Genomic DNA, 26044 nt, shown 5'->3' with positions numbered 1-26044 from the left:
TTGCTGCAAACAATCCATGCGATTTTGCATTGTCTACCTGTTTGAGACTTTCTTCGTATTTCTGCTGTGCTGATGCATTCCCTGTGATTGTTCCTTCCAGCCTCTGTGCGTGATCTCTTAGCTCTTCCCAATACCTTTTGACCTGAGTCAGTTTGGCTTTAATATGCGCACATTCTCCAGAGGTAACAAACTGGGAAAAAGACTCGGTTTCCTCTTCTAGTTTTGAGATTCCAGTTATTTTACCATCTATTTCTTTATTAATAACCTAAAATGTAAATTAATGGTAAATAAAGAAGCACAATAGGTTTTTAATTATAAGGATAATATTTTCTACTTCCTTCTTTTACCTGAGCCACTAATATTCGTAATTAAAAAGTAAATAAGAGGAGAGTTCATTGACCACTTGAAATAACTAGTTATAAAAGTCTTTAATATGCCCTGTAAATTCCCTTTTTCTTCTTGAAATTAGCACTGGATAAGGTTTAAAAAAATGGCCTGCCCTAAAAACAGTGTCTATGAAGAGGAATTAGAATTGCCTGAGGTGCATATTTTCATAAGCAGACAAGATGGTTAATATTTTAGCATCTCTTACTTCACAGCAAATACTCCACAATTCCCTTAAAGATTCAAAATAAATACAAGATGAAAAAAAGTAAGCGCATAACTGAAAACAATATTGTTAAGGAGCTGAACCCTGACAGTTGATTACTTGTTTTCCAACAAGTTTTCCAACACTTACAAAATAAAACATGGTATGATTTGGAAACCAATAGAGACAGTTTTCATTTTCTAATTTAAAATTCTATGGTATAATAAAGAATAAATTAAATTAGATGATGAGGCAGGGTGAGTGTGCCCTCAGGCAGAGGATTAAATAAAGAACCACATTACTGTATAAATAGGAAACCACGAAACAAGAGTGATAATGGCCTTTGGTACTTTTCAGCTGTCTTCTACATCAATGAGTTAATGCATAAAGACAAACTAGCACTGGCTTATACATTTCATCAGCTGCATGACAGCAACTGTCTCATCGTTTTGCACTTGTTTTTATTGCAAATTAGACGCAAATCTGAAAGCTACAACATCCAAGACAGAAACTTATGAAGTTTCACATTCAGTGGCTATTTATTCAGTAAGCATTGGTGAACTTGGAAATAAGATATATTTTCACAACAGAATTCTTTTAATTTCTGCTGATGGAACATGTCCATGGAGCTCTTCTCAAAAGCAGTGAAGAACACTCATTGGGAGGGAATCAAAAGAGCCAAGAACGCTCTTTGACATCGAAATAGGCAATAGCATTCTCAGATATAAAAATGTTAAGATATGCAAGTATATGACATCAACCGAAAACTTTCCTGCAAATGCACTCTCAAAAGCATAGAAAGTGCCCACCTTCTGCTATAATTGCGATAAAAATACGATATCTTCCTTGCCATTATAAAGCTCAGCAGTGGCTTACTGTCACATTCCGATTCTAGAATTAGCAGGGTGACAGTACAGAAAAAAAATGTGGTGTTGTAAGCATTTATAGTGTCTCTTTATGCAATATATTCTGAATTAATTCAGATTATAAAATATCTTTTTTGCATGAGAATACGGTGCTAAGGAAAAATACCGGATTTGAGGCCCTGAAACTGAAATTATCTAACAATACAGTAGATACAAATCAGGCAGCGCTTTTTTACTCCCACGCTATTCTGTTAAATTCACTCAGTTACATAAAAGAAGGTGGATAATTGAGGCCTTCAAACTCTCACTGAGTCTGCCACCAATGGTAGCTACTTGTGATAACTGTCATTTTGTCCACCAGGAATTTCAGAAAAATGCGTAGGTGAAAATCTGGCTCTGCTGAAGTCATCGGTGTTTCGCAATCAATGTCACCAAAAGTAGAATATTACCACTACATGTGATAATTACATTCAGCTAACCCCAGGGTTTTTATCTGGTCAGCCAAAGATATCAGGGAACACACCATTTTTGGAGGGTGTATTTGCCTCATAGTGCAATATTCGCTACTAATATGTTGTACTAGAAATTCGGAAGTATGCTGATTGGCGTTGTGACGCAGACTAACTCATCAGGAAGCTCGCAACAAACCATAACAAGTCCTTCAAAATCAGGCAGAAAGCAATGCTGCTGAAGATGACCTCCAGCTATGTCCACGTATTGGAGGTTAGATGACTCATTTCACATATCACAGTTCATAAAGCTGGTTTGTTCATCTGAGTTATACATTGAGGTACCCCAGGCTTTATCTATCTGGAGGATTTTCTCTGCTTTATGTCTGTTCACTCAGACATTTATAAAAATTACCTGCTGACCATTTTCTTTCTGTCATGATGTTTAAATGAAGAAGGCTTATATTGGCATTTTCAAAAACTTGTAAAAATTACTGTTTATCTGCATATATAGCAAGGAACAGCCTTTCTGGGAAATTGGCTTGAATGGACTAGTAGTGCTTAACTAGGCTCCATTCAGACAGACAAGAGCTGTTGTCACATTGCAATGCAATATTAATATCGTTTGATGCACTTACTTGCTGTCTTAAAGATTTGAATCATATCTAGTAACTACTGAAAAGTATGGCTACGTGACAGTGTATGCCGATAGAATAAATGCATATATATTATTTCACAAGGAAAATGTTTTTGAATTGCTGTGGCAATGAAGCAAGAATTCAAGCATTCTTTTATCCTTCAATGACGAAATCAAGAGATTTTATTTATTTGGTGTACGTAAAGTTGTGATCAAATTAAGAACAGGAAAAGCTGTTGATAAATTGTTTCTGTCACATGAAACAAATGCCTTACGGGATCCTTTGGAAATACTTAGTGTCAATCTGGTCCATGACTTCAAGCAGCTGCACACCTGGGCACTTTCTGAAGAGCAAGTAGGTCACAGAATAAAGAAACTGGCAGTGTGCACAGCATACTGAAAAAACTCTGTCCCCTTAGAAACATGCAATTTCAGCGAAGGTACATTTTCATTTGTGGGAGGATATGAAGTCAGCCCTTGAAATGCAACGATTTGAGACTATATGCACCTCAGCAATAAGAAACTAAACCACTATGTAACTACAGGAATGTACACAGAATTTAAGACAGTGTAAATATAATAGCAATAAATGGTAGGTAGGTTTGCAAGCTACCAAGAGCAATAGTTTCTTTATTATTTCAGCATAAAAGGTACATAAATCAAGTTATAACTTTAGCTTGCAAGATTAAAATCAAGTCCTATATGCACTAGCTGATGTATGTTTTAAAATAAAAAAGCTTTATACACCTTGTATTTATGTAGCTATTTTGTACACTCAGAAAATAAGAAGAGTATAAATTAAATAATATTTTTAACCATACACACAAAGGCTCCATATATGTAAAGTAAACACTAACAGAGAAGGCAGCCTGTATGGTTTTTCCTTTAGTTTATGCAAAACCTTGCTGCTTGGTATATTCGTGTACAGAGTGTGCCATCATTACATCACAGTAGTTCTGAAACACGTAAAATGTCTGTTCTCCCATTTGGCCTCCAGCAAAATGACAGATAAATGGACTTTTAATGCTAAACATAACAAGAACTAATCACCTTGATTTGGCTGATCTGTATGTCCAAAGGAGATGATGATGTTTCCAAAGTTTCCAGTTCTTTTTCTTGTTCAGCTATCCAGATGGACAGAGCGTCAAAATTATTGCCAAAATGATCCCACTTGTTTTTCACCATTTCCATGCTTTTAATACTAAAATTAACCAAATTAATTAGAGAGAATAAACAGTTTAATATAATGAAGCTGCCCATATTCTTGTTAGAATAAAAGTGTAATTTATTCAGTCTACAGGAGGGTCATTTTAAAAATTCCTGGGTTTAGAGGACCAAGTTGTGGGCCTAAATTCAAACGTGGTTCTCTCTTAGATTGCACCCAAAGTCAAACAATTATATTAGCCATAGCGGGGACACTGAGAGGTGAAATAGAGTACGGCTGCATTTATTGGTTGTTCATCAAGAATCTCATCATAGCAAGAAGAGAAAGGAAAAGTAACATAAATATGATTTCTATGAAATTCTATGGAATTAGGATTATATCAGATATCTAAAAATTGAGATAAATGAGTGCATAGATGTTAGGTATTTAGTCACTAGAACAGAATGATTAAAACCAGTGTGTTGTGGATGTACATATATTCAGCAATGCTTGACTGCTTTATTAAAATTGGGGTTTTTCTTTATAACAATCTGTCCATTTTATAGGAAGTTTGTGTTTTCTGAGGCAATGATTTCATATCAAACCAAAGAATCAAAACAGATATGACTCAACTACCTCAAAGTTAATAGATTTATATTCTTTGAAACATACATTATAGGTATGTTAAACAGGCAGATTATGATTCTTGTGTATATTGGATAGCAAACGAAGCACTCTTTTTTGTCACAGGTACGAAGTCTAAGGCCCTTATAAGTTCTAACAGCGTTAACTTCCAGTATACAAGTTTCTGCTCCTTTCAAAACATCATAAAGAAACCACTGCTAAGGTACACACAGCTTGCAAAACATGCATTTTCTATTTCTCTGAAAATATTAAAATTTCATCAGAAAAGTTTGAATATTACAAAATTCAAAAATACATTTTCCTTTTAAATATAGCCTTAAAAACCATTCCGTGTTAAAAAGGTTTGGTTTTATTTTCTTCTTTCCCCCCTCATTAAAGCTAGAGGAAACTTTAAGAAAAGATGTAGTCTAAAAACGTAAAAATTGGCCTTTTTATTTTTACTTTTTTATTTTCAAAATAGAAAAAAAATTACCAATGTCAACAGCCTTTTATTGATAAGAGTGTATTCAAATTCAAGTTGTTTGCAGAAAAGTAAAGTGCAAAAATATTTCACTCAAGTCCGGCTCAAGAAAATACAGCTGGAAATCAGAATCAAGGGACCAAATCAGTGGCACAACAGTTGAAAATCCTTCACCTTTGTATCTGCCTTCTTTACAGTTGTAAGAAAGACACAGACTGTAAAGAATATAGTAGTCCCAAACATATGGCACAGCTATGCATGATCTCTTGGGAAAACAGATGTGCTAAATTTGCTCTGTAGCTGACTATGGAGAGTTGCTCAAACTTTTCTTTCCCTTTCTGGTTCATTGGCATAGTATGTACCATATGTATTTGGAATGCCTTCACTTTAAATTACTTGGCCAAGGTTTTTATTGATGATGCAAGTTACAAAATAACCCTTACAAACTGATTATATGTTCTGTAGATTCACTATAGAGAGTTGGATATATTTGCATGTTTTGCAGAAGGGATTTATTTTTTTATTATCTGTCACGGTACCACAGACACTCTGTACAATCCATACATGCAACTAAAACCTATTTCATATCTACATTGAAAGGGGATATCAGTGATGGCTTTCATTTAAAAATAGATGACATCATTATTAAAAAAGTGACTATTCATTGTTGGAAGGATGACTTTCTCAAATTGAAAAATCACATTAGTTTTCTCTCTAATATTGGGGAAAACGATGTATACAGTGAAGTGTTCAGTAAGAAAGATATGGTAGAATTTGACTGCAAATCACTGTAATACTTCATATTGCAGAAAGTGTTATGTAAAAACATCAGACCACCAATAATCAGAAAGTTACATCTGCTGCAGAGGCCAGTTATTCTGTTTTACAACTGTTCTTTTACATCAGGAAGAAAATGGCACCAAATTAAAGTCAGATTCACATGACAATGGTCAATAGGGGAAAAGACCCAATAATGTGGGCATTGCCCTTTGCTCATGTTCAGATGGAGCTGGCGGTACCTGCTTAAACTTATACAGCAAATTATTCTACATAGTAGTTCCAATAAGACAACATAGAATTGGCACATATGTCTGTGACTTGTGTATCAGATCTAATATATGCAAAAATACTAATTCCATAGAGACACATAAATGTATGTGTATATAGATAAATTGAGAATAGCAACAACTGAAGTTGCAGTTGAGTAACGTGAATACAATAACTGAGTTACTCTAGAAAAGGGATAAGACTTTTACACAAATACAAAAAGCTACACGTATTTACAGAACTTAACACCTTTTTCTTGGAGTTTGAACTTTCAATTTTTAAATAAAATTTGGCCTTTGTTATCTTCAGCAGCAGAAGCAGCTTTTGATATTGCCCATGGAATAAAATCTGGGCATTCAGCTAAGATGAAGGCACTTCTTGACATTCCTATGGAGAAAGTGGAATACTGAAAACCGAGGCGAATATGGTAAATGTGCTGTTCACATACTTGCACTGAGATTTTTCTGTCTAAAAGAGTCTAGTACCTCAAGAACGAGTTTAATTATCCCTTCTTCACAAGACTGGGGCTTAAAGATAAGTGACAGGTTAACTGTAACTAACAGTGGCTTTATAAACCATGTTTAGTAAACAAATATTTTGTTTATTTGCACACACTCTTTTGACATATTTGGTACTATAACCTGGTTACTATGCCACAGCAAGCTGTAAGTGACGGAGCTGATGAGGCAACACAAAATACTGACAAGGTGTTCTAGAAATCTGATACAATCTGAGAGTGGAGAATAAATATTAGGACTTGTTAAGAACATACTCTTCTTCAAGAGTAACTTCCACTTTTTTCACTTGTTCTTGGATTGATTTTGCCTGCTGTTGAAGGGACTGCTTGTTCTTTGAACCAAGCTGTATCTCAGAAGAATTCTTCACCAAATTCTCAGCCTGCAATGCCATTGCTTCAGTCTGTTTAGAAAGTTCCTGTAAGGATGCAAGACACATTAATACAACTATAAACAGTTTCATATATTTACACAAAAAAGTATTTTTCCTCAATGTTTGTGGTTAGAAAAAGTATCTGTGTCCTATATGTAAATTCTGAATGTGTAAATACATAAAAATAACCTCTGAGGAAAGTTATTTTCATGTTGCATTTAAGAAATGTTCATTTGAGCAAACTAGCTTGAACAAAATTTAGCAAGGGAAAGTATATGTCCAAAAGTTTTTAACTCAACCAATCAAAATTTATTCTATAGGGCTTCAAGAAATTTATTTGTGAATTGTCAAAGACTATATGCATGTTTATTTAATCTTTGGATCCTACCCTTTACAGAGAGGATTTTGCAGTATCCTGTAGCTTGTAATCTCATTTTGTTTAACAACTCTTTGCTGTCACAAATAGTAAACCCATACACCAGAAAAATGGCAGCTTAGCATGACCAAGATATGTATAATTTAGTATCAGAGTCATCAAAGGGTAAAAACACCATGAAAAGCATGGCACTTAGGAAAGCAAATCACTCCTATTACTTCTGTATTAGTAAATAAAACGGCCTAGGATAATTCCTTGTTACTAAGGGCAAGTGGCATGTTATGGCTTATGTCCATATTACAGAAGCCTCTCTTTTTTCTCCTCAGGGCTAAAAGAGCGCTAGTTGGCACAGTCCACATAACCTTGCCAAAGAGCACATTATTGGTGTTATGCTAGTTCTTGACACTGTTTAGCTTACTGGTATAAATGATAACTGAGCATAAAATGGGAAGTTCTCAAAATGATTTTACCTTCCATACGTGCACTTCAGATGCAGATTTTGAGTAATTCTTCACGATCTTTTCATAAAATAACTTTTAACCTCTAAACAGTTTAAGCAGTCTCTAATCTGTATAGGCAATTTGCACAGGCATTAGCAGAAAACCATGCAAAGACTGAAGGCAACACGCTCACCACATAAAAAGCAAGGCAGAAAGATACCTCAGTTCCTGTATTTCACACAGTGAATACCTTTGTCTGATCCAGTTCTGAGGAGAGGCTCTCTAAACTGCTAAAGTTTAAGATACGTTCAAGTGCAGAGCTTGCTTGATTGAGGTATTTTACTACTGTTTCTTTGTCCCTTTCAAACTGCTCCCATTTATTTATTGTGACCTACAAAAACAAACAAACAAACCCAAGACAGGAACACAGAGACAAAAAGATCAAAGAGGAGAAAAAAAGAATTTCATCGTAAGTTACTGAAGAAGGAAAAAAAGAGAAAGACCTGACATAGAATAAATCAATTTCTCCTGAAATGCCATGTACTCTACAGATGAAACTTCTGAACGCAATATAAGGAAAGTTTTCCCTTGAATTTTCACTGATTCATACTGCGCTTCTCTAAGTTGCCAGCAATATTTAAATCTTATATTTGAATGCCCTATAAGAAGTCTGAAGTAATAAATGCAGATACTTATGTTTATGGTGACAGGTAGTCAACAATATCTAAAAGGATGTTGAAGATCTAATGAAATAAATTACAGTAAAATGGCAGAAGAAAATCCCTACTCATAGGAAACACACATAGCATTCTATTTGTTCTTTTCTGATAATGTAAAATTTTGATTAACATACAGCATCTAATTACCAGTCACAAGAATTTTGACAGTATAAGCAAATATTTTCTTGATTCTGAAGAAAAGCAAGGCCCGAGTTAAGACTTTATATATGGGATTCCTTAGAAAAAAATTGGTTTCAATTATAAATTCTTACATTAAGAAATTATTTGAGCTCTATCGATCATGTTTTTCATCTTGTGTTTTATCATGGGAGATAGTTTTGATCACTTTAAACATTCTGTGAAACAGCGGACAGCTGGATTACCCGTCTGCTTAGAGAAATATAAAGGACAACTCAGATATGGGTGCAAGAAGCTATAAATTCTAATCCCATTGCAGTCAGTGATTGGTTATACAACCTCAAGCAATCCATTTGATTTCTCTGTGACTTTTTTCTTCTTTCTTTAAATTTAGGATGACAACATGTATTTCACACAGTAGTTGTAAGGATTATATTTGCACAACATGAGGTGTTATTAATCTAACATCCAGCCTAAAGACTCTCAATTAAAGGGCAATGTCATCTTTAGTAACCAGGGGAGACAGCCTATCTAACAATTAATTCACAGATAAATTATTTAAAATATCTGTTATGACTGAACAGTTGGGACTTTTAAACACTTCAAACAAAATGCTGTTTCTTTATTAATTAAGAGGTATCCAGCAGCTTCAAGAAGTTTTCATGGAGGTACTGATCATGAAAACCCCAAGGACTAAGATTCAGAGGTGAGAAAGTGACTCTTTACATTTAAAAAAATTGTTTTTTTACCAAGTAAAAAAAAAGAAGAAGAAGAAAGCACAGTTTTTTTATTTCTACTTCTTTCAAAGGACCCACCTGCAGTTGCTCTTCACGCTTCTCCATAGTCTGCTGCATGCTCTCCAATGTTCCTTCCAACTTTTGTAAATCCTCTTGCATTGTGCTGGGCAGTCCACCTTCAATCTGCAGCTGTTTAGCTTGGGAAATCTGCTGTTGCACATCTTGCCTCTTTGCACGGAGTCTCCTTGTCCTTTGCTAAAAGGATTCATCCAACAGGAATAATTAGGCTGTTTAGCTTCTTTGGGAAACTGGCGCAATGAAACCACTTTCTGCTTTTGCAGGGGTATGCAATGAGAATAACAGACAATGGGATTAACTGTGGCAGGTATTATTGGGAATCTCATATACTCATCAAGTATATGACTTGGGTTCAAAAATGTGTATAGAGCACAGGTTGGAGCCTCAGACTGATCAAAGCAATATATCAGCCTTCATTAGAGAGCAGTAGGGGGATGGCCAATTTGCATAACTCTTTCTTTGATGCATTTTGCTTTGTAGCACTATCAGAAACTCCTAAGACCACATCCCTTCTCCTTTTCTAAAATGCCTGTCCCATTGGCAGCCTTGCTAGGTAAGCTCACAGCTCCCTGCTCAATTCTACTCTGAGTACCTTCAAGTCTTTGTCAAAGTCTGGTTTTAACTTAACAGACTCCATATAAAAAGAAGAGTCTGAGAACTCAAGAAGTCAACTGTTCCTACTACCTCTCCTATGACTGATAAGGAATGTAGAGTATTGAAAGAACAAATATGAACCTTAACACATACAATAGTTTTTACAAACACCAAAGAGTTTAGATAAGACAGAGATAAGACATAGTAGTGCCTGGTCAGACAATAGGACATGCTTAGAGAAATAAGCTTACAGAAATAGATATTAACATAAAGCATTTACATAATGCCCAAACATTGACAGTAAATCATTCTTATTCTTTTTACCTTTGAACAGGCCTCAAAGTTAATTTCCCATATTTGGCCTTAAGACCCATGATTCATGCTGTATGCAACCCATATGTTTTATTACTGTAGCCCACAGATGTTTTGATCTACTATCAGTGCATAAAAAGCCTCCTGTTCTACAGACTGGACATCAATCTGCCACTGCAGTAGCTACCTAGAGGAGGAGATGAGGCCAGAGGTACACATCCCCTCCAGCATTTAGAGTTGGGGCCACAACAAAGCTGCTGAAGTCAAGAAATTTCCAAAACCAGGATCAGGCCAAATTTACCACAATCAAATCTGATATGCAGACTTTAAAAAAAGTTAAAAAGAGAGAGACTACATATTTGCAGAGTACACTTACCCAAAATTTCAAGTAAATGAAACCTTGTTTTCAGGTGTTCTGTGCCCAAAAAACCCATGTGAAATTAAAGAATATTAAATAAAATTGAAAAACAAGCTCATCTGTGAACATTAACATTTAAAAAGTACTGACTACTTTTTTCATTATAAGAAATCAATACTAGGCCATATGAGACCATTTTCTTTACAACTCTTTCAAGTTCAAATGTAAAGAGTTATGTTAATGGGCATAGCAAAATTTAGTAATTACATACATTCTACCTTAAAAAAAAAAAAAAAAAGAATATGGACATGAATAATTGCCCTACCTGATGATGAAGTAGTAGTTGCTGAGCTTGTAATAAACTTTCTGTGTCCAGGATCTTTTCAGCCTCTGCTTGGGCTTCTTTAGAGTTGTTGATTAACTCTTCGATTGCACATTTAACTTCTTCTTTGTACTGGACACAGTCTCCAACAGTGCCTAATGTCTTTTCGATCTACAATGATAGATAACTAAGTATTTCATGTTGTCAAGCACATCTATATCTTAAGAGCACATTTATATTTGGAATATTTTTCAAAAAATATAGTAAATTGTATAAATTCAAACCACTTTTGTCTCCAGCATTCTTAACAGACATTTTAACTTTACATTGAAAGAGTGACTGCAGACTTAAAATGTGACTGAGAAGACCTTTGTCTTGTTTAAACATACTCTCTATTACATTGCCATATGGTAAATAGCTGTCTGTGACAACCGCTTATTGGTGATCACTTAGAAAATACACGCTGTCCTCACCCTTACAGGCTGACCCAGATTCCAAAACACTTGCGCTGCTCAACTCACAAAAACTCTTGTTGCCTTTTGGACCTTCTAGAGCAATGCCCTGGTAAATCACAAATACATTAAAAAACCCCATCACCCTGGTCTGATGGACCACAATACGCATGTGGTGCACTATCCAGTCTCAGTTTGCAGAATTTTATAAAGAAAAAGATGTATCGATTCAACACATCACAAAGTTCTTCCGTCTTTGCATGATTCAGCTAACTACTTGTAGCTGATTCTCAGTAAAGGCTCTGTTCCTCAGACAGTTCCTGTGATTTAAGGTTTTAATCAAAGCATTCTAGAACGAAGAAACTTCCTTTCCTTCCTTTCTTTCCAGTCCATATTCACTTTGGAGCGTCATTCAGATTCAAGCCATTCTCCTTCCTGTTATATAAATGTTTAGTCTTTACTATCCAAAAAACACTACTGAACTCTGGAAATACCCAGTATCAGTCCTTGTCTAAAGAGTCTCAGCCATCAGATTAACAAGCTGTATATTTAGCTGTAAAGAGTATTCAGACTTCTAAGAATCAGCAGTCTCTTAACTATAGTATACAGTGCCATTTAGATTATGGTTTTAGATTCAAATCAAGTTTAGATTCTAGTTCTTATCTTCTTTTTTTACCTTCATGAACCTGTGCTCCCCTTACTTCTGACTTTTGGAGGAAACAAAAAGCAAAAGTACTTCAATACAAAATAAAATTTTTAAAAGAGGTATTAACTTAGGTTTTTTTGCAGTCATTTAGAAATCAGAACATTGGTTTCCCCAACTTTCCAAACACATTTTTCACACCACAGAAGTTTAGAGAAGTTTCAATAAATACATGGAACTTTTATACATTTGGAACACCTACAAGACCTCTACAAGAATCCACATTAACAATGGTATTTGAAGCCTGAACTCTTTCTTTATCCTGAACTCTTTTTTCAAATGGATCTGTTCGCTTTCTGAGTGTAAGATGTTCTAAATTTCTCCAGATCTTTCTTTTTTATGTGAAAACTGTGAAGCAGTAAGTTCCCTGAGATCCCACAGAACTCAAGGGTTCAGTGGATTCTAAGAGGTTTTGCTTATCAGTTAAAAACTTCCCATGATTTCAGCAATTACAGTATCTCCTTATCATTGAGACCTCAGAACTGCAGCCTTTTCCTGCAAATTCAATGCATGATAGACATTCTCAATGTATTGAACTACCTCACAGTAGTTTGTTTATTATTTAAGCATAAAAGATACATAAAGGAAGATTAAAGTCAAATTTTATATCTACTAGCTGATGTACATCACCGTTTTGCCAATGTTCACTAAGAGCTGATTTTAGAAAACTATCTTTTGCCTTAAAAATAGTGATATTTTGATTCCAGAAACATTTGCTATGATGCTTTCCAATCCTGCAAAGGGAAAAGATCCATTATAAAAATGTCAGTAATTTTGCCCACTACTCTCAAGGCTTCCCTATGGGAGTACAAATGAGTTTTTTGTTACTGAATGCTTGCAGTTTAATGAAAAAAACACAGCAGGGAACTTATGCTTGTGAAGCCACGATTGATGTCATTTCACGTGACACTGTAAATGGAAAGTTCTTGTGTCCCTCATACTGTACCTCGGTCAGCAAATCTAGGAGTCCCTTGAAGTCACTGGAAATTTTACAAAACTCATCCTCTGTCTTTTTGGCCTCCAAATCAGGACATGATGCAGTCAAAACAGCAAGTCTAGATTTCAGCCAGCTGTGATTTTCTCCTTGCTTGTTAATATGCCTCCTAATTTCCTATGGAAGAATCAAAATGTATTTTCTTCAAATAAACAAAATATATTAACGAGTGTCATTCATGGCATCAGTTCAAAGATTAGTAGTGTAAACATGCTACCTTTGTTCTTATCTTGAAACACTAGAAACGTAGTATTTGTCTGCCTGCATACCCTGTCTGATTCTGTTCCAGTCAATGGCTAGATTTTCGTATTTCCTCCATGGACTTTACTCCACTACTACTTAGCAGACTGTTCTTTAATAAGTAGTAGTGGAGCAGTTTTTACTCACAACCATTTTTACCTACAGATAGATAGATAGGTGATAGATACCATGTATATATTTTCCATATATTGACCAAATTTCTCAGTTACCATTTAAATCTTAAATACTGACTTTCCCAAACATAAAATTTCATATGATATAAGGTTTTGTGTATTTTTTTCCTGTTTAAATAGCTCTTTCCCCCCTCTTTTCAGCCAGTAGTTCATGTATATCTTTGTGCCAGTCCTGATGAGAAGTTGCCAGCAGCGAAACTGCATAAGTAAATGAGACTTTTTGGAGCAGAAGCACCCATTAAGCTAAAGGTCTATGTGCTTTATCAAAGTCATCCTAATTATGTTTCTCTGCACAGTTAGCCTCATAACCTGGTCATGACTTTCACACAAACTCCTACAGTATGTGACAGTCCTATTTTTGCTCCTAGTATGTGAAATAAAAAAAAAAAAAAAAAAGAAATAAGGGTCAAGATAAGTCCCAAGTAACACAATAAATTATTGCCTAAAATTAATTTAACCAAACGACTCAATCTTCAACTATTCTACCACTTCTGTTACCAGTCACCAATACAAAAGTGAATGGTAGCATATCCTTGCCTCCTCTGTTACACTATCGTAGAAAAGAATTTTTCTTATAGAGATTTCCCTAAATGTAAGACTGTAACTTGATCCTTCAAGAACCCCCAGCCCAGAAACTTTGGCTTTTCTTTGTACAGCACTTTTAACTGCACACGCAGCAGGATGAGGGGCAAGTATTTATTCTGTCTGCTTCTATATTTTAGATGTTCTAAATACACAAGTAAAGGGATCTGCCATTCTCTAAATTAGTAAAAGCAGGAACTTCTGCCACAATTTTCTGCATGTGGAGCTTTCTTCCAGAAATGTTTTTAAGAATACCAGGAATCAGCAGCACTACTACGGTCTCAATAGTAAAACAGTTGCACTACTTCAGAATACAGTTTTATCCAGAGTCCCAGCAGCAATGACCATAGCTTTGTTAGAATACAAGCCAAAGGCTCACCCCCACGGATGCTTTACATTGCTTGTATTTGGCAGTATCATTGGCACTTTCCTTTATCTTCTTTAGCTCTCTTTCTGTTGAAGAAATCCAATTTGCCAATTCAGAAAATCTGAAATAATGCAAAGCAAGGAAAAAAGTTAGACAAAAATTGCCACCACCAAACATTAACCTCTTAAATTTAAGACCAAAATTATAAAATTCACTCAAAACCCCACTATAATTTGTGGAATTACTACATAAAGTACAGTTTTCTACTTGAAGCTAACCACACAGTATCATTCTTTACGTGGAACTGATCTATGACGACATTTAGAGGAGTTACCACACATAAGGCTCTACGAGACCCAGCTAGCAATTGAGCTGACACCTGTTGTTATAGCCCTTCCAGGTGTCCGAGCGCTCTGTTAGCTTTATGTATGTGCTGTCTATCTGGGATTTGAGCTCCTTCAGGATTCGTTGGCTGCTTTCCAACGTAGCCCTCACTGGATCAGAAACTGGCAATTTTTGGCACAGTTCTTCAATCCGTTGTAGCCTTTTCTCACACAGATGGTAAGATCCCTTGTCACCAAAGAACAACTGGTGGGAGACAAAGCAGAAAATTCAATAAAAATACAAATTGGTGGAAATCACAAAGCATATCTATATATTTGTTATAAACTGTACTAAGGTCAAATCCAACTTTTTGTTAAAGGCCCCAAGGATCGATCTGATTTAGTTGTGCATAGAGTGTTTGGTGGCTTAAGAGTGGGTCAGACGTTCTGGTTATTATTGACATTGAAATGTATTTCTGTATATGCCCATGTGGTGGCATATAATTCATACCATGTGTTCCTCAATCATCCTTTCATTGCCCTCTCTTGATAAGACCTTGTTCTGTCGAACTAGTTCAGCTTTGCACTCCTCCACTGTAACCAGGAACTTGCTTTTCTGTACTTCAATCTTCAAGTGGACCAAATGATATGGGGCTTCTGTCTGAAGATCCTACACACCCACAGGGGCAATAAACAAACACAGAGATAAAACACTACTCCCATTACCTCAGTGTGAAGTTATTACAAATAAATTATCTAAAAACCTGCTAACATAGAAAATAAAGCATATATATGCATGAACAGATGGGGGTATCTCCATATTCATTTAAGTAAATTATGCTACTCTGTGACCAGTATCTCTTAGATACAGCATAAGGTATTAAGTTTTTGGGGGCCATGTGTGTATGTATTACACGCAATACAGAGACATCTTGATTCTTGGCAAGATATACCAAATATTTTCTGTATAAAATAATAAAGCAAACAAATAGTGAAACTATATTCGCAACTGCTTCCAGAGGTTCCTGTTTGCGTGATAGTGAGAAACTGCTCATCCATCAATCCAGCTTTGATCTGCAACATGCTGTAGCAGGCAAAAAAATTCCATAGCTTTCAGCTATTAGAGACTTTGGCAGAAGACACAATCTAAACTGATAGCAGGACCTCTTACAAATTTGTTTTGTTAAGATCAGGAAAGTAACTCAAATCACCCAATATCAGCATAAAGTAAGAAAAGCTAGCACCTATTCTCAATGAATGTTCCTAACACAGGCATCATTATGGCTGTAAGTAGGGAGAGAAATTAAGGTTTCATAATTAATTTCTCACATTCCTTGACTTTTGACCACTTATCAGGGCTTTTTTCAAGAGGATATTTGTAGATGTAATGTTATCTAATGTTATAAAATACTTTTTGTTTTCTCCAATTGTGCAGGAAGCCAAACAATACAGCTTTTTTTGCCACCCCACCCCCCCCCCTTTTTTTTTTTTTTAACATATAGGTCATGCAGAAACATTCCAAAGATAAGACTTATGATTTCTAGAGACACCATCAATACCACTAACCTTCCACTGCCTGTGGAGTTTTCTCACAGCTTCCTGCAGGTTGTGCTGCTCTTGTTCTGGGAGGATGTCAGTAAGTTCATCGCACGCTTTCAGAAAGGCATTTAGGACTCTCTGATCCAACTGGTTAAAAAATTCCTGAAATTGAGGCAAAAAGTGAGAAGGTGAGAAGATGAAGCTGCTTATTGATATGGTGACCTGCCAACAGGATGTTCCCTCACACCCTCTAAGTTTCAAGGTTACTTCTGCTGCATTGAAGAACTGAAGTTTGAGCTAAGGAAAGAACTATTTCTAGCTATTTAAAGTCCAGCAAATTTTTTTTTTCCTCAGCCAGTACACTGAGATGGTATTTTAAGAAGAATACATTTTAAAGCTACATGAATGAGTAATGGTCATAATACAGGCACAGATATTCATCTGGAAAAAAAAAAAAAAAAAAAAGCAGTAGATGCGTGAGACTGGCGAAATGTAATGTCCTCACTCCCAGAGGTTCTACTGGCAAAACAGACCCTAATTTCTAGGGAGTCTTCTCTCTTCACATTCTGGTTGCTTACATTCATCAATAAGAGGGGTGATCCTTTTTTCCATTTTGGTTTTCAATCTTAACATTAGTTTGACCTGATCTATATAACTTCTATATGTGAAAGAAATTCACATTAATTTTAAGTAGGCTTTTCAGTTGTATGTCATGCACTCAAAGATTTCCATGAAGAAGGTCAGAGAATTTACTCACACTATGTTTCCTGAGAAGTTCTTCAGGATTTCCTTTTTCTTTTAAGCAACAGTTGGCAATCTGTATTACTTTCTCCAGTTCTGCTCTAGATTCCTCAAATTTCTTCATCAAACGACTATTTGCTTCGATGTTCTTTCTCCAGTCCCCAGCTTTCCTGACCATATTCTGAGATAAAAGCAAAGAAAATGAGTTGGCACTTTCTCACTGATTTTTATTTGTTCTCTTTTACCATGATCTTACAAAAAATGCATTTGATGGGTGTTACTCTTTCAAATATTTGCCCTTTCATGGTCTCCTTTTCCCAATTTTTAATACTTATACTAATGCTCGTGCTAATGTTATCCTTCATTCAGATAAAAATGGGTAGCTATCTAATACTTCACAATGCCTCTGCTGTTTGGCTAGTGTTTACTTCCTAAAGCCTGCTTTCAAATGTAAAGCACCTGGTATAGTTAAAAGCTTGCCATTCCATTTTTCCTAGTAGCAGACTGCCTCCTCCTACACAATTCCACATGATGCTGGTTTGACCTATGGATCCAACCAGTTCCATGCTACAGGTCTTCTGACCTGGAGGAGGTTTGTATGATTATCTCACTAGTAAGCCAGAGAAGCAACCAGGTAGAAAGCCGCTTAAAAGAAAGACAGCAAGTTTTGTGGTTTAGCTGCTACCCTGAAATCCTCTTGTTTTGAAACCTTAGTCACAGCTCTTCATTATTCTGCTTTGCAGCCTGTCCCAGTGCACTGAATTATCCAGTGGTTACAATTCCATAAGCCATTAACAAAATTTACAGGGAGAAATGAACAGTTCACCAGTTCAACCGCAGCAAGGTAATTCCAACACTGCCTACTAACCATACACTTACCATCCTCACTGATTACAAACCCCAGTGTAAGGAATTGTAATGATTTTACCCAGTGACCTAAGCAAATCTGTAGTTCTCAACTTAAAAACCTTTCCAAGCCTTTTTAAAATTTCCTGATAAAAAATTGTGTATAATAGTAAAATCACAGGAATGTGTTCTTTACATGAGAAAATGCCAGTTTCCATATCCATAAATATTTTAACTCTGGGTATGCCACATTTTGTATGGTTATGCCATGTTTTATAGGTTTATTTTCTAACACAAAAAGAGATAAATCACCATTCATCTTTATAGAAACAGAATAATTAATGTTTAACATGGTAAATTTACCAAGCTACAACTGTATCTGCTTCTGTTACTATAAGCTAAACTTAAATAATGATTTTTAAATTGTAAATCAAACCCCACTGATCTTTAAGTACAGCCCACAAAATACAACATAAATTTTGAAAGCTACCTCTCAGTGACAGCTCTTTACTGATAGGAGATTTTTCAGTAGCTTAAAATTCACTTCAGATAGTTTTATACTGAACAATAATTGCCTGAAAACAAATCTAATAGAACCTAACATCTGGAGATCTGACTCCAAGATAATGGTTAATTTCAGGCTAGACTGGGGGTAAATAGCCCTGAAAATATCAATATGGCTGATAACAACATAGAGCTCTACAGGTATGGGGGATTATACTCTGAAGTACACATCTTTACATTGACAAATACAAATACATAATTGCAACTTTCTATATTTACAATTCACTGCATTTTCTGAGGAAATACAAAGTCCAGCAATAGTACAATTTGCAAAAGTTTTCATCTTCCATGCTTTGTGTGAAAGAGATGTATGGGAATACAGGGGCAAAAAATTAGCCAAGAAAACAAAGTCAGAAGAAACAAAAGCCAGTGCAACCCTAACAGGTGGATTTCAGGTTCCTCGTTCCAAAGGAGCCTGAGACATGTGAAAGTTCTCCTTAAATCCCGTGTTCCTCAGAGGCAGGCTCACCTCTATATAACTGCATGGAGAACAGGACTGTCAGTTCCCTGACCATTTATTACCTAATTCAGACAAATCCTTAATTAATAACTTGACACCAGGGATGAGAGGTCTCCATGACAGTAGCTACAAAGTGATGAAATGGAGATACAGTAGGATGGATCAGATGCATATGAACACGTTTTCAAAAATAAGCAAAAAAGGTATGACATAATTACCTGAAAAGTAATCTGAACTTGTGTAACTTTCTTCTGAAATGTTGACTGATGGAAATGCTGTAAGACTTCACTAGAAGCCACACGTTGCAGGATACTCTGACTATTTCTCTCAATCAGAGACAAATCTTTCTTGCAGTTTTCTTGATAAGCTACCAAATCCTGAAAGAAAAAAACATATATCCACCCTGGCCAGGAACAAAGGAGAGAAAAGTTTGGCAAAATAACAGGAAGATTTTTTTTGACAATAAGAACAAAAGGGACAAGTTCAAGGCACCGTGACGAACAGACTACACAAAATGTTACATGGAATAACATAGACCACACAACTTTCTCCTTGTATGTGGAGCCCTGTACCCAAATAGAGCTCTAGCTATCTATAAAAAAAAAAAAAAAGACACAGACATATACCCAAACCTTTTGGGTAGTTTTAGAGAATGCAGGTCAATATATTATTCTGTGATTTAATTTTACGGGATGTTTCTATTTATTGTATAATTGTAAGTAGGCAGCAGTGAAAACAATAGACATAAGAATGACAACTCTTAGTAGCAGGTTGAGATGTTAACCTTTCTTGCCTTTCAACAAATTAACCTTTCACGTCAGCTATTGGAATTCAGATTTCATTTCAAATGGCATTAAGTAATGAGAAAGAAAAAACAAGAGAGACAGAGAGAAGAAAGCATGCATGAAGTTGCATAGGCTGAAAAAGGGGTTTAAAAGATCCTGTAGTGAGGAAATTGTTCTGCTGTTGAAGGAACACTGTATTCCTCAGCACAAAACTCTGTTTACTTTTTGAACAGCAGAAACCAGCACCCTCTATAAACTGAGAATATTTTGGTTCCTTGGTTGGCAAATAACTGCAGAAGAAACATGTCTTTTCATTGTGATGTTCCGGGGCAGATTAACCTTCAGGGGCAGAGGAAAGGAGCACTCTTATGAGCTGCTCCTTAACCTGCAGGTTGGACACAACTCAACTGGTGTTCATAAACAGAAGACAATTTATGAAGGAAGATAAATGGACTGGCTTGATTTAAGCTTACCAGATAATTTTTTTTTTTTACCAAAACACAATTAAAGCTTGAAATCACTAGAAGAGAAGACACTTCTTGTTGAATTATTGGGCTGATCTCCAGAGTCATTATAAGCTTGAACTAATTTATATATACACACACATGTGAAATTAAATCTCTATTCCAATATTTTTTTTTTTTTTTCCTGCAAGGGACTCTAAATGACTTTTAAAGAGTTCAACTTCCCATAAAAAACCCATTTCAGCATATTACCTGTCAAATCTGACTCTAATGAAATGTGTACATCAATTTTGAGGGACTATTTCTAGGCTATATACCACACATACACGAGGATAAATGCCAATTCAGAGAATCGTATAATCATAAAATGGTTTGGGTTGGAAGTGACCTTAAAGACCATCTAGTTCCAACCCCCCCTGCCATGGGCAGGGACACCCTCCACTAGACCAGGCTGCCCAAAGACCCATCTAACCTCGTCTTGAACACTGCCAGGGATGGAGCAGCCACAACTTCTCTGGATAACCTGTTCCGGGGCCTCACCACCCTCACAGTGAAGAATTTCTTCCTAAAATTTAATCTAAATCAACCTTCCTTCAGCTTAAACCTATTACCCCTTGCCCCATCACTCCATGCCCTTGTAAACAGTCCCTCTCCAGCTTTCCTGTAGGCCCCCTTCAGGTACTGACAGGCTGCTATAAGGTCTCCCAGAGCCTTCTCTTCTCCAGGCTGAGCAACCCCAACTCTCTCCTATGCAAGATCCTCATATTTTCATTTACCTTTCCAAAAGAGTTCTGACTAGCTCTGAATTCCTCCAGAATTAAACATTTATTGGTCAGGTTAGAAAAGTTAATGTTCTACTACAATGCACTTCAAAGAAACCACTTCCAGACTTCTAAGAAACTTCCATAATTGTCCAAGAAAACCTAGGGATTTTCCTGATCATGTTATTTCATCTGCTTAATAAAAAATCCAATGTATTTCTGATATTTCAGTCCAATTTCCAATAGATAAAACCAAAGTCTTATGTTTACTTTTTGGATTGAAACCACGGGCACTGGGAGGAAACACAAGTTTCAATCTTGGTACGTTTATGCTTAGCTGACTTTGGGATAGGTTATGTTTGTTGCCTGAATATGAAGAAACATTTGCGCAGCTTACCGAGTTGCAATCCAAATTCCTAGAAAGCTAACTGTAAATACTCAGAGGCAGCAGATCTTTGAAAGATGTTTTTGAAACTTACTTGGGCTTTTTGTTTAAGAACAGTTGTAGGTTGTGCTTCAGGATCCAGGATAGAAATTATTTCATTGACCTTTTCAAGAGATTCATAAAAATGTGTGATTTGTTTCTCCAGTTCTTCCAGTGGAGACAGCAGATGCTGGCATTCATACAGCAGGGCACAGGAATACTCCTCAACCTTTTGGCCATTTCAAAGAAAAAGAATTATTAAAAAAGTTGTAAAATTCAACATATAGTAGCTTCATCTGCATATGGTTTTATATAGTTGCTACCTGCCTCTTTTGGAGATAAATCAATCCTGATCCTGTATTACTTGTTAAAGAAAAGAATATTAAATTTAAGGATGGTAGTCTTAAAGTCTGAAAGAAGTAACATTTTCTCCACCCCGAATCAATCTATTGGTACTGTAACTATATATTTGCTCAAATGCATATATCTGACCATTTATGTAGGGGAGCTTACTATTTATTAGTTCAACAGTCAACAACATGTGTAATAGAAAAAGTGTCCAGTAACCTTGCTCAGCTGCTCTTTGATCTTTGTCAAAGCTCCAAGCATTTCATTCATTTCCTCTTGGGAAACTTCTTTTGTAACAAGTTGCGCTGTTCTTGTAACCATTTTGTACTGAGATTCCATGGCAGGCAATTTCTGCTTAATATTCTGAAACAAATGTTTCAAAAATATTTCAACAACAGCATTTATGCATTCATGGGAAATACTAGTCTGTTCTCAAGAGATAAAATATATTCCAATTATCAATTGTTTTCATCGCTGATTTTAGTGAATACTGGATCATGTTTCAAATGCATAAAAACTGTGCCAAAGGGTATCATTCAGTGCACATGAATGTGATTTGAAACTACACAAAGAAATATCCAGTGGTACAGTGTTTTGGAAATGTGTACTAGAAGTGTCACTCATAGAATACAATGATTTATTTTAGCTATAGCAGAAATTATATAAAAAAGCATCACTGATTAAAAAAAGTAATAATGGAGATGTATACTAAAATAATTTTATGCTCTTAAATAGTTACAAGTTTCTCTGTTATGAAGGAGAAAGAAAGGAATGGAAGGAAGACGCTTACTTCTAAATCTTGTACAAACATTTTGACATCAAGGAAGGACATTTCTACAGGGACTGAAAATTTCCTATTGCTTCCATCAATAAAAGCTGTCAAATGGGTAACACCATCCAGGTATTCCTTCTTCATTTTGTCCAGTTCATCTGCTCGAGCATACTAAGTAAAAAGAAACAAACAAAAATATAACTACCACAAATAAGGTATCTGGCAATTAAGTAATGACTTAAGAGAATGAGTATGTTTTCAGTGCAATTGTTTGCTGGAAAAAATTGTATTCAACAAAATATGAGATAATGGAAATTAATCTTCTAAATTAGACAGTAATCATCTACATTAGTTCCAGTATTGCTGATACTAAAAAGAACAACATTCATACAAGAGCACAGCCTTTTTTAAGGTTTGGGTCATTTGGAGAATGCCAGACTCTCATTTGTTTCTAACCTAGAATCAGCATCTCATTTCATTTCTCATTATGTACAGTAACAATTTTGAAAATTCAGCAAAGAGAATAGAACACAGAAAGCGTAGAAAAGATGAAGGATAAGGGAAATTTCAATAAAAGAACTGCTGGCTGGAGGAAGGGAGAACACAGGTCTCAAAGTGGAAAGAGCTGTGTAACAAAAATGGTGAAAAGCCAGCAAGAAAAACCATATAGTCACCACATGAAAGAAGCTGCATAAGTGGAGGAAGAGATATTTACATCCTGGGCATTGCTGTTTCCACAGTGAATCACTCTAAATATCTGCAGCAAATAAAGCTTGAGAACATTCTCGTCAACATTTTGGAAAAGTTACAATAAAAAGGGGGCAATCATTATTTGCTTTTCCATTTAGCTTGACTGCAATGGAAATAATCATGCCAGTAGAGAAAATAGATTCAGCATCATCAAATAGGCAACTGCTGTTTAAGGGAAAAATATCATTAGATGTATATTGACTATAGCAAAGGTATTTTCTAATGTGTTTATCAGGTGTGAAATACTTCTGTGTAATATAGCTCACATCTTCTCTTTGCTTTTTAAAGAGCAAATATAGAAACAACAATTCTTTTCCAATCAGTTGAATCTCTTCCATGAGATAAAGGGTAGTTTTTTCATTTATTATCAGTGCCTTATTTTACACAAGATAGAAGTAATGTCTGAAAGATGTGGGGAAAACACTTAATTAACTTGTGTTGTACCTGCTTATGCTTGCAGTACAATAATTGAATGCAACTTTCATTAAAGAGTAGCAAAAACATTCACTTTCACCATTTTCACTGTTTAGTTTTACAGAGCTTTTAAAATGACAATAGCTACTTAAACCCAATCATTTTCTTTGAAGAACAGTAGAGGACATGCATAAATAATATTCACTATATCAATACAGGTGACCATAAAGGAAAACTACAGCTTATACTAGCTGAAAATGTCCAAAAATAAAAATCTGTATAACCAAAGTGATAAACAAAGGAAAAGCCCCAATAAAATAAACTGCTGTCAGGGATTAATTTCTAATTTAAATAATGATGAACAGTTAGTCACTTTAGTAAGTTGCCCTATAGTCTTGCTAGTGGGGCAAATCTGTCTTGCTTGCATGGAAATGACAAAGTGAATCTTTAAAAGTAACACCAGCAAAAACACATACCTGCTTAACTTGCATAAACAATTCTCTCCATCTTCCATTCAGTAACAGAAGCTGCTGTTTAAGGTCTCTGGAAATGGTCTCATCACATGTTTCAATCAGAAAATTACCAGCATCATTCATGGCTGTGTGCTGTTGGATCCAATGAGGTAAGTGCCGGAAGAAATCCTGAAGAAAAAAATGAAAATACCTTTCCAAAACCTTTTCAATTAGTCTTTATCTTAAATCATGAAACTAAAATTTAATCACCAGCTAATGGTTTGATAAAACTCTTTGAACAATTATCCTCTGAAGCTCTTCATAGTATACCATAATAGAATTTTAAAGTCTGTGAACATAACCTATGGAATTTAAAACTACCAGCAGTTTACTTACAGCTCATTTTACTCCAGTGAGTAGCTTCAGTTAAGCTAATGGAACTCCTCCTTAAGAGAAAACTCCATGACTGAAACCACAGTTAGAGCTCTTCTAATTTCTGTCTTGTCTGTAAAACAGGATGGGCTGATAGTAACCTGGGACATATACAGACTGTAGAGAGTTTCTTCCCCTACTGTGAACCATATGCAGCTTTCCAGGGTCTGGCATTCCAGAAGACCTGAGAAGACTGATTCTTTATCGCTGCTTCCTCCCACCTCAGAGTAGGTGAGTGGGGAGGGGAAAGGGATGGTTGTCACTGATTTTTTTCCCCCTGTTCCAGTGAGACAGCCGAAATAGCCCAGCCATAATGCTAAATGCTTCTGCACATCTTGTAGGCAGGTACACATGCATACATTGGTGGAGGAGACAAAGACCAGCTCTGTCCCTTCCTTTTTGCTCTTCAAGAGGACGGGCAATTGTTCCTAAGGCAGATATCTCCAGGCACTATGACTACGGCTATACCAGTAAACAATACAGGACTCAATCACTGTCCCATGATTGTCCACATCTTCTCTGACAGGTTTTTGACTTTTCCCTGCTTCCCTTCTCCCAGACAATGCACAATTCAATGGACAACACATGGCAAGGACTGTTCCCAATAGACTGAGTCATGAGGCCACCTTCTTTCAGGGGAGAAAGAGTAGCCACAAGGACACAAGATGAACCATGTCACTTGGTCCTCAGGACTAAAGAAGGGGCACTGACCCATTTTATTTATGACTACCAATATACCCTATAATTTCAAGGCTGTTCGCCGGACAGTGACAGTCCCAAGCAATCCTTTGCTCAGGGGTAGATGTGAAAAAGTCCTGGCCAACTGTACTGTCAGTCATCCCAAGTTTCAGAGCTACAGTTCTGACACTTTATAATTTATACTTGTCAGAACTCATCCACATGTAAAAACAGTTCAGATACAACCAAAAAGAAAACATCAAATGGATGTATACTGCTAAAATTTGTTGAAGAGAGAATTGAACAACATATAGTGTTTTAAATTCCTAAAGCAGAGATCAGTAGAGTACAGGTGCTCTGTACTTGTAGTGGTTTAGCGTGTCCAGCAGCTAAAGCAACCACACACCTGATTGCTCACTCCTCCCCTCAGTGGGAAGGAAGAGAGAATCAAAATAAAAAAAAAAAAAAAGTAAAACTTGTGGGTTGAGGTAAAGACAGTTTAATAGGACAGAAAAGGAAGATGATAATAATAATAATAATATACAAAAAAAGTGATGCACAGCACAACTGCTTACCACCCAAAGCCAATACTCAGCTAATTCCTGAGCTGTGATCCTGCCTCCTGGCTAGTTTCCCCAGTTATATGCTGAGCATGATGTCATATGTCATATGGTCTGGGATATCCCTTTAGCCAGTTTGGGTCAGATGTCCCCACTATGTCCCCTCCCAACTCCTTGTGCACCCCCAGCCTCCTCGCTGGTGGGGTGGTGTGAGAAGCAGCAAAGGCCTTGGCTCTGTGTGAGCACTGCTCAGCAGTAACGAAAGCATCCCTGTGTTATCAGCACTGTTTTCAGCACAAATCCAAACACAGCCCCATACTAGCTACTGTGAAGAAAACTAGCTCTATCCCAGCCAAAACCACCATAGTACTGATATATTAGTGAATAAACTTAATCATCT

At 36.1% G+C, this 26044-nt stretch overlaps 1 protein-coding gene across 1 annotated transcript in view; it reads right to left on the bottom strand.

The window, feature by feature from the left end:
* Positions 1 to 26044, bottom strand: part of SYNE1 (spectrin repeat containing nuclear envelope protein 1) — a 308461-nt gene that overhangs the window by 184608 nt on the left and 97809 nt on the right. Inside the window, exons 18-34 of the mRNA XM_075748397.1 lie at positions 23999 to 24163; positions 22377 to 22529; positions 21806 to 21949; positions 21294 to 21467; positions 19023 to 19181; positions 16951 to 17115; positions 16221 to 16355; positions 15166 to 15324; positions 14711 to 14919; positions 14344 to 14452; positions 12901 to 13065; positions 10803 to 10970; positions 9214 to 9390; positions 7792 to 7932; positions 6610 to 6770; positions 3592 to 3742; positions 38 to 265 (exon numbers count right to left, since the gene is read on the bottom strand). Coding sequence (XP_075604512.1) covers positions 38 to 265; positions 3592 to 3742; positions 6610 to 6770; positions 7792 to 7932; positions 9214 to 9390; positions 10803 to 10970; positions 12901 to 13065; positions 14344 to 14452; positions 14711 to 14919; positions 15166 to 15324; positions 16221 to 16355; positions 16951 to 17115; positions 19023 to 19181; positions 21294 to 21467; positions 21806 to 21949; positions 22377 to 22529; positions 23999 to 24163 — 2763 coding nt within the window. The remainder of the gene's footprint in view (positions 1 to 37; positions 266 to 3591; positions 3743 to 6609; positions 6771 to 7791; positions 7933 to 9213; positions 9391 to 10802; positions 10971 to 12900; positions 13066 to 14343; positions 14453 to 14710; positions 14920 to 15165; positions 15325 to 16220; positions 16356 to 16950; positions 17116 to 19022; positions 19182 to 21293; positions 21468 to 21805; positions 21950 to 22376; positions 22530 to 23998; positions 24164 to 26044) is intronic.

The sequence above is a fragment of the Balearica regulorum genome, chromosome 3, assembly GCF_011004875.1.
Source record: "Balearica regulorum gibbericeps isolate bBalReg1 chromosome 3, bBalReg1.pri, whole genome shotgun sequence".
In the NCBI taxonomy this organism is placed as follows: Eukaryota; Metazoa; Chordata; class Aves; order Gruiformes; family Gruidae; genus Balearica; species Balearica regulorum.
The sequence above is the reverse complement of the archived record's forward strand: the minus strand, read 5'-3'. Positions and strand labels throughout refer to the sequence as shown.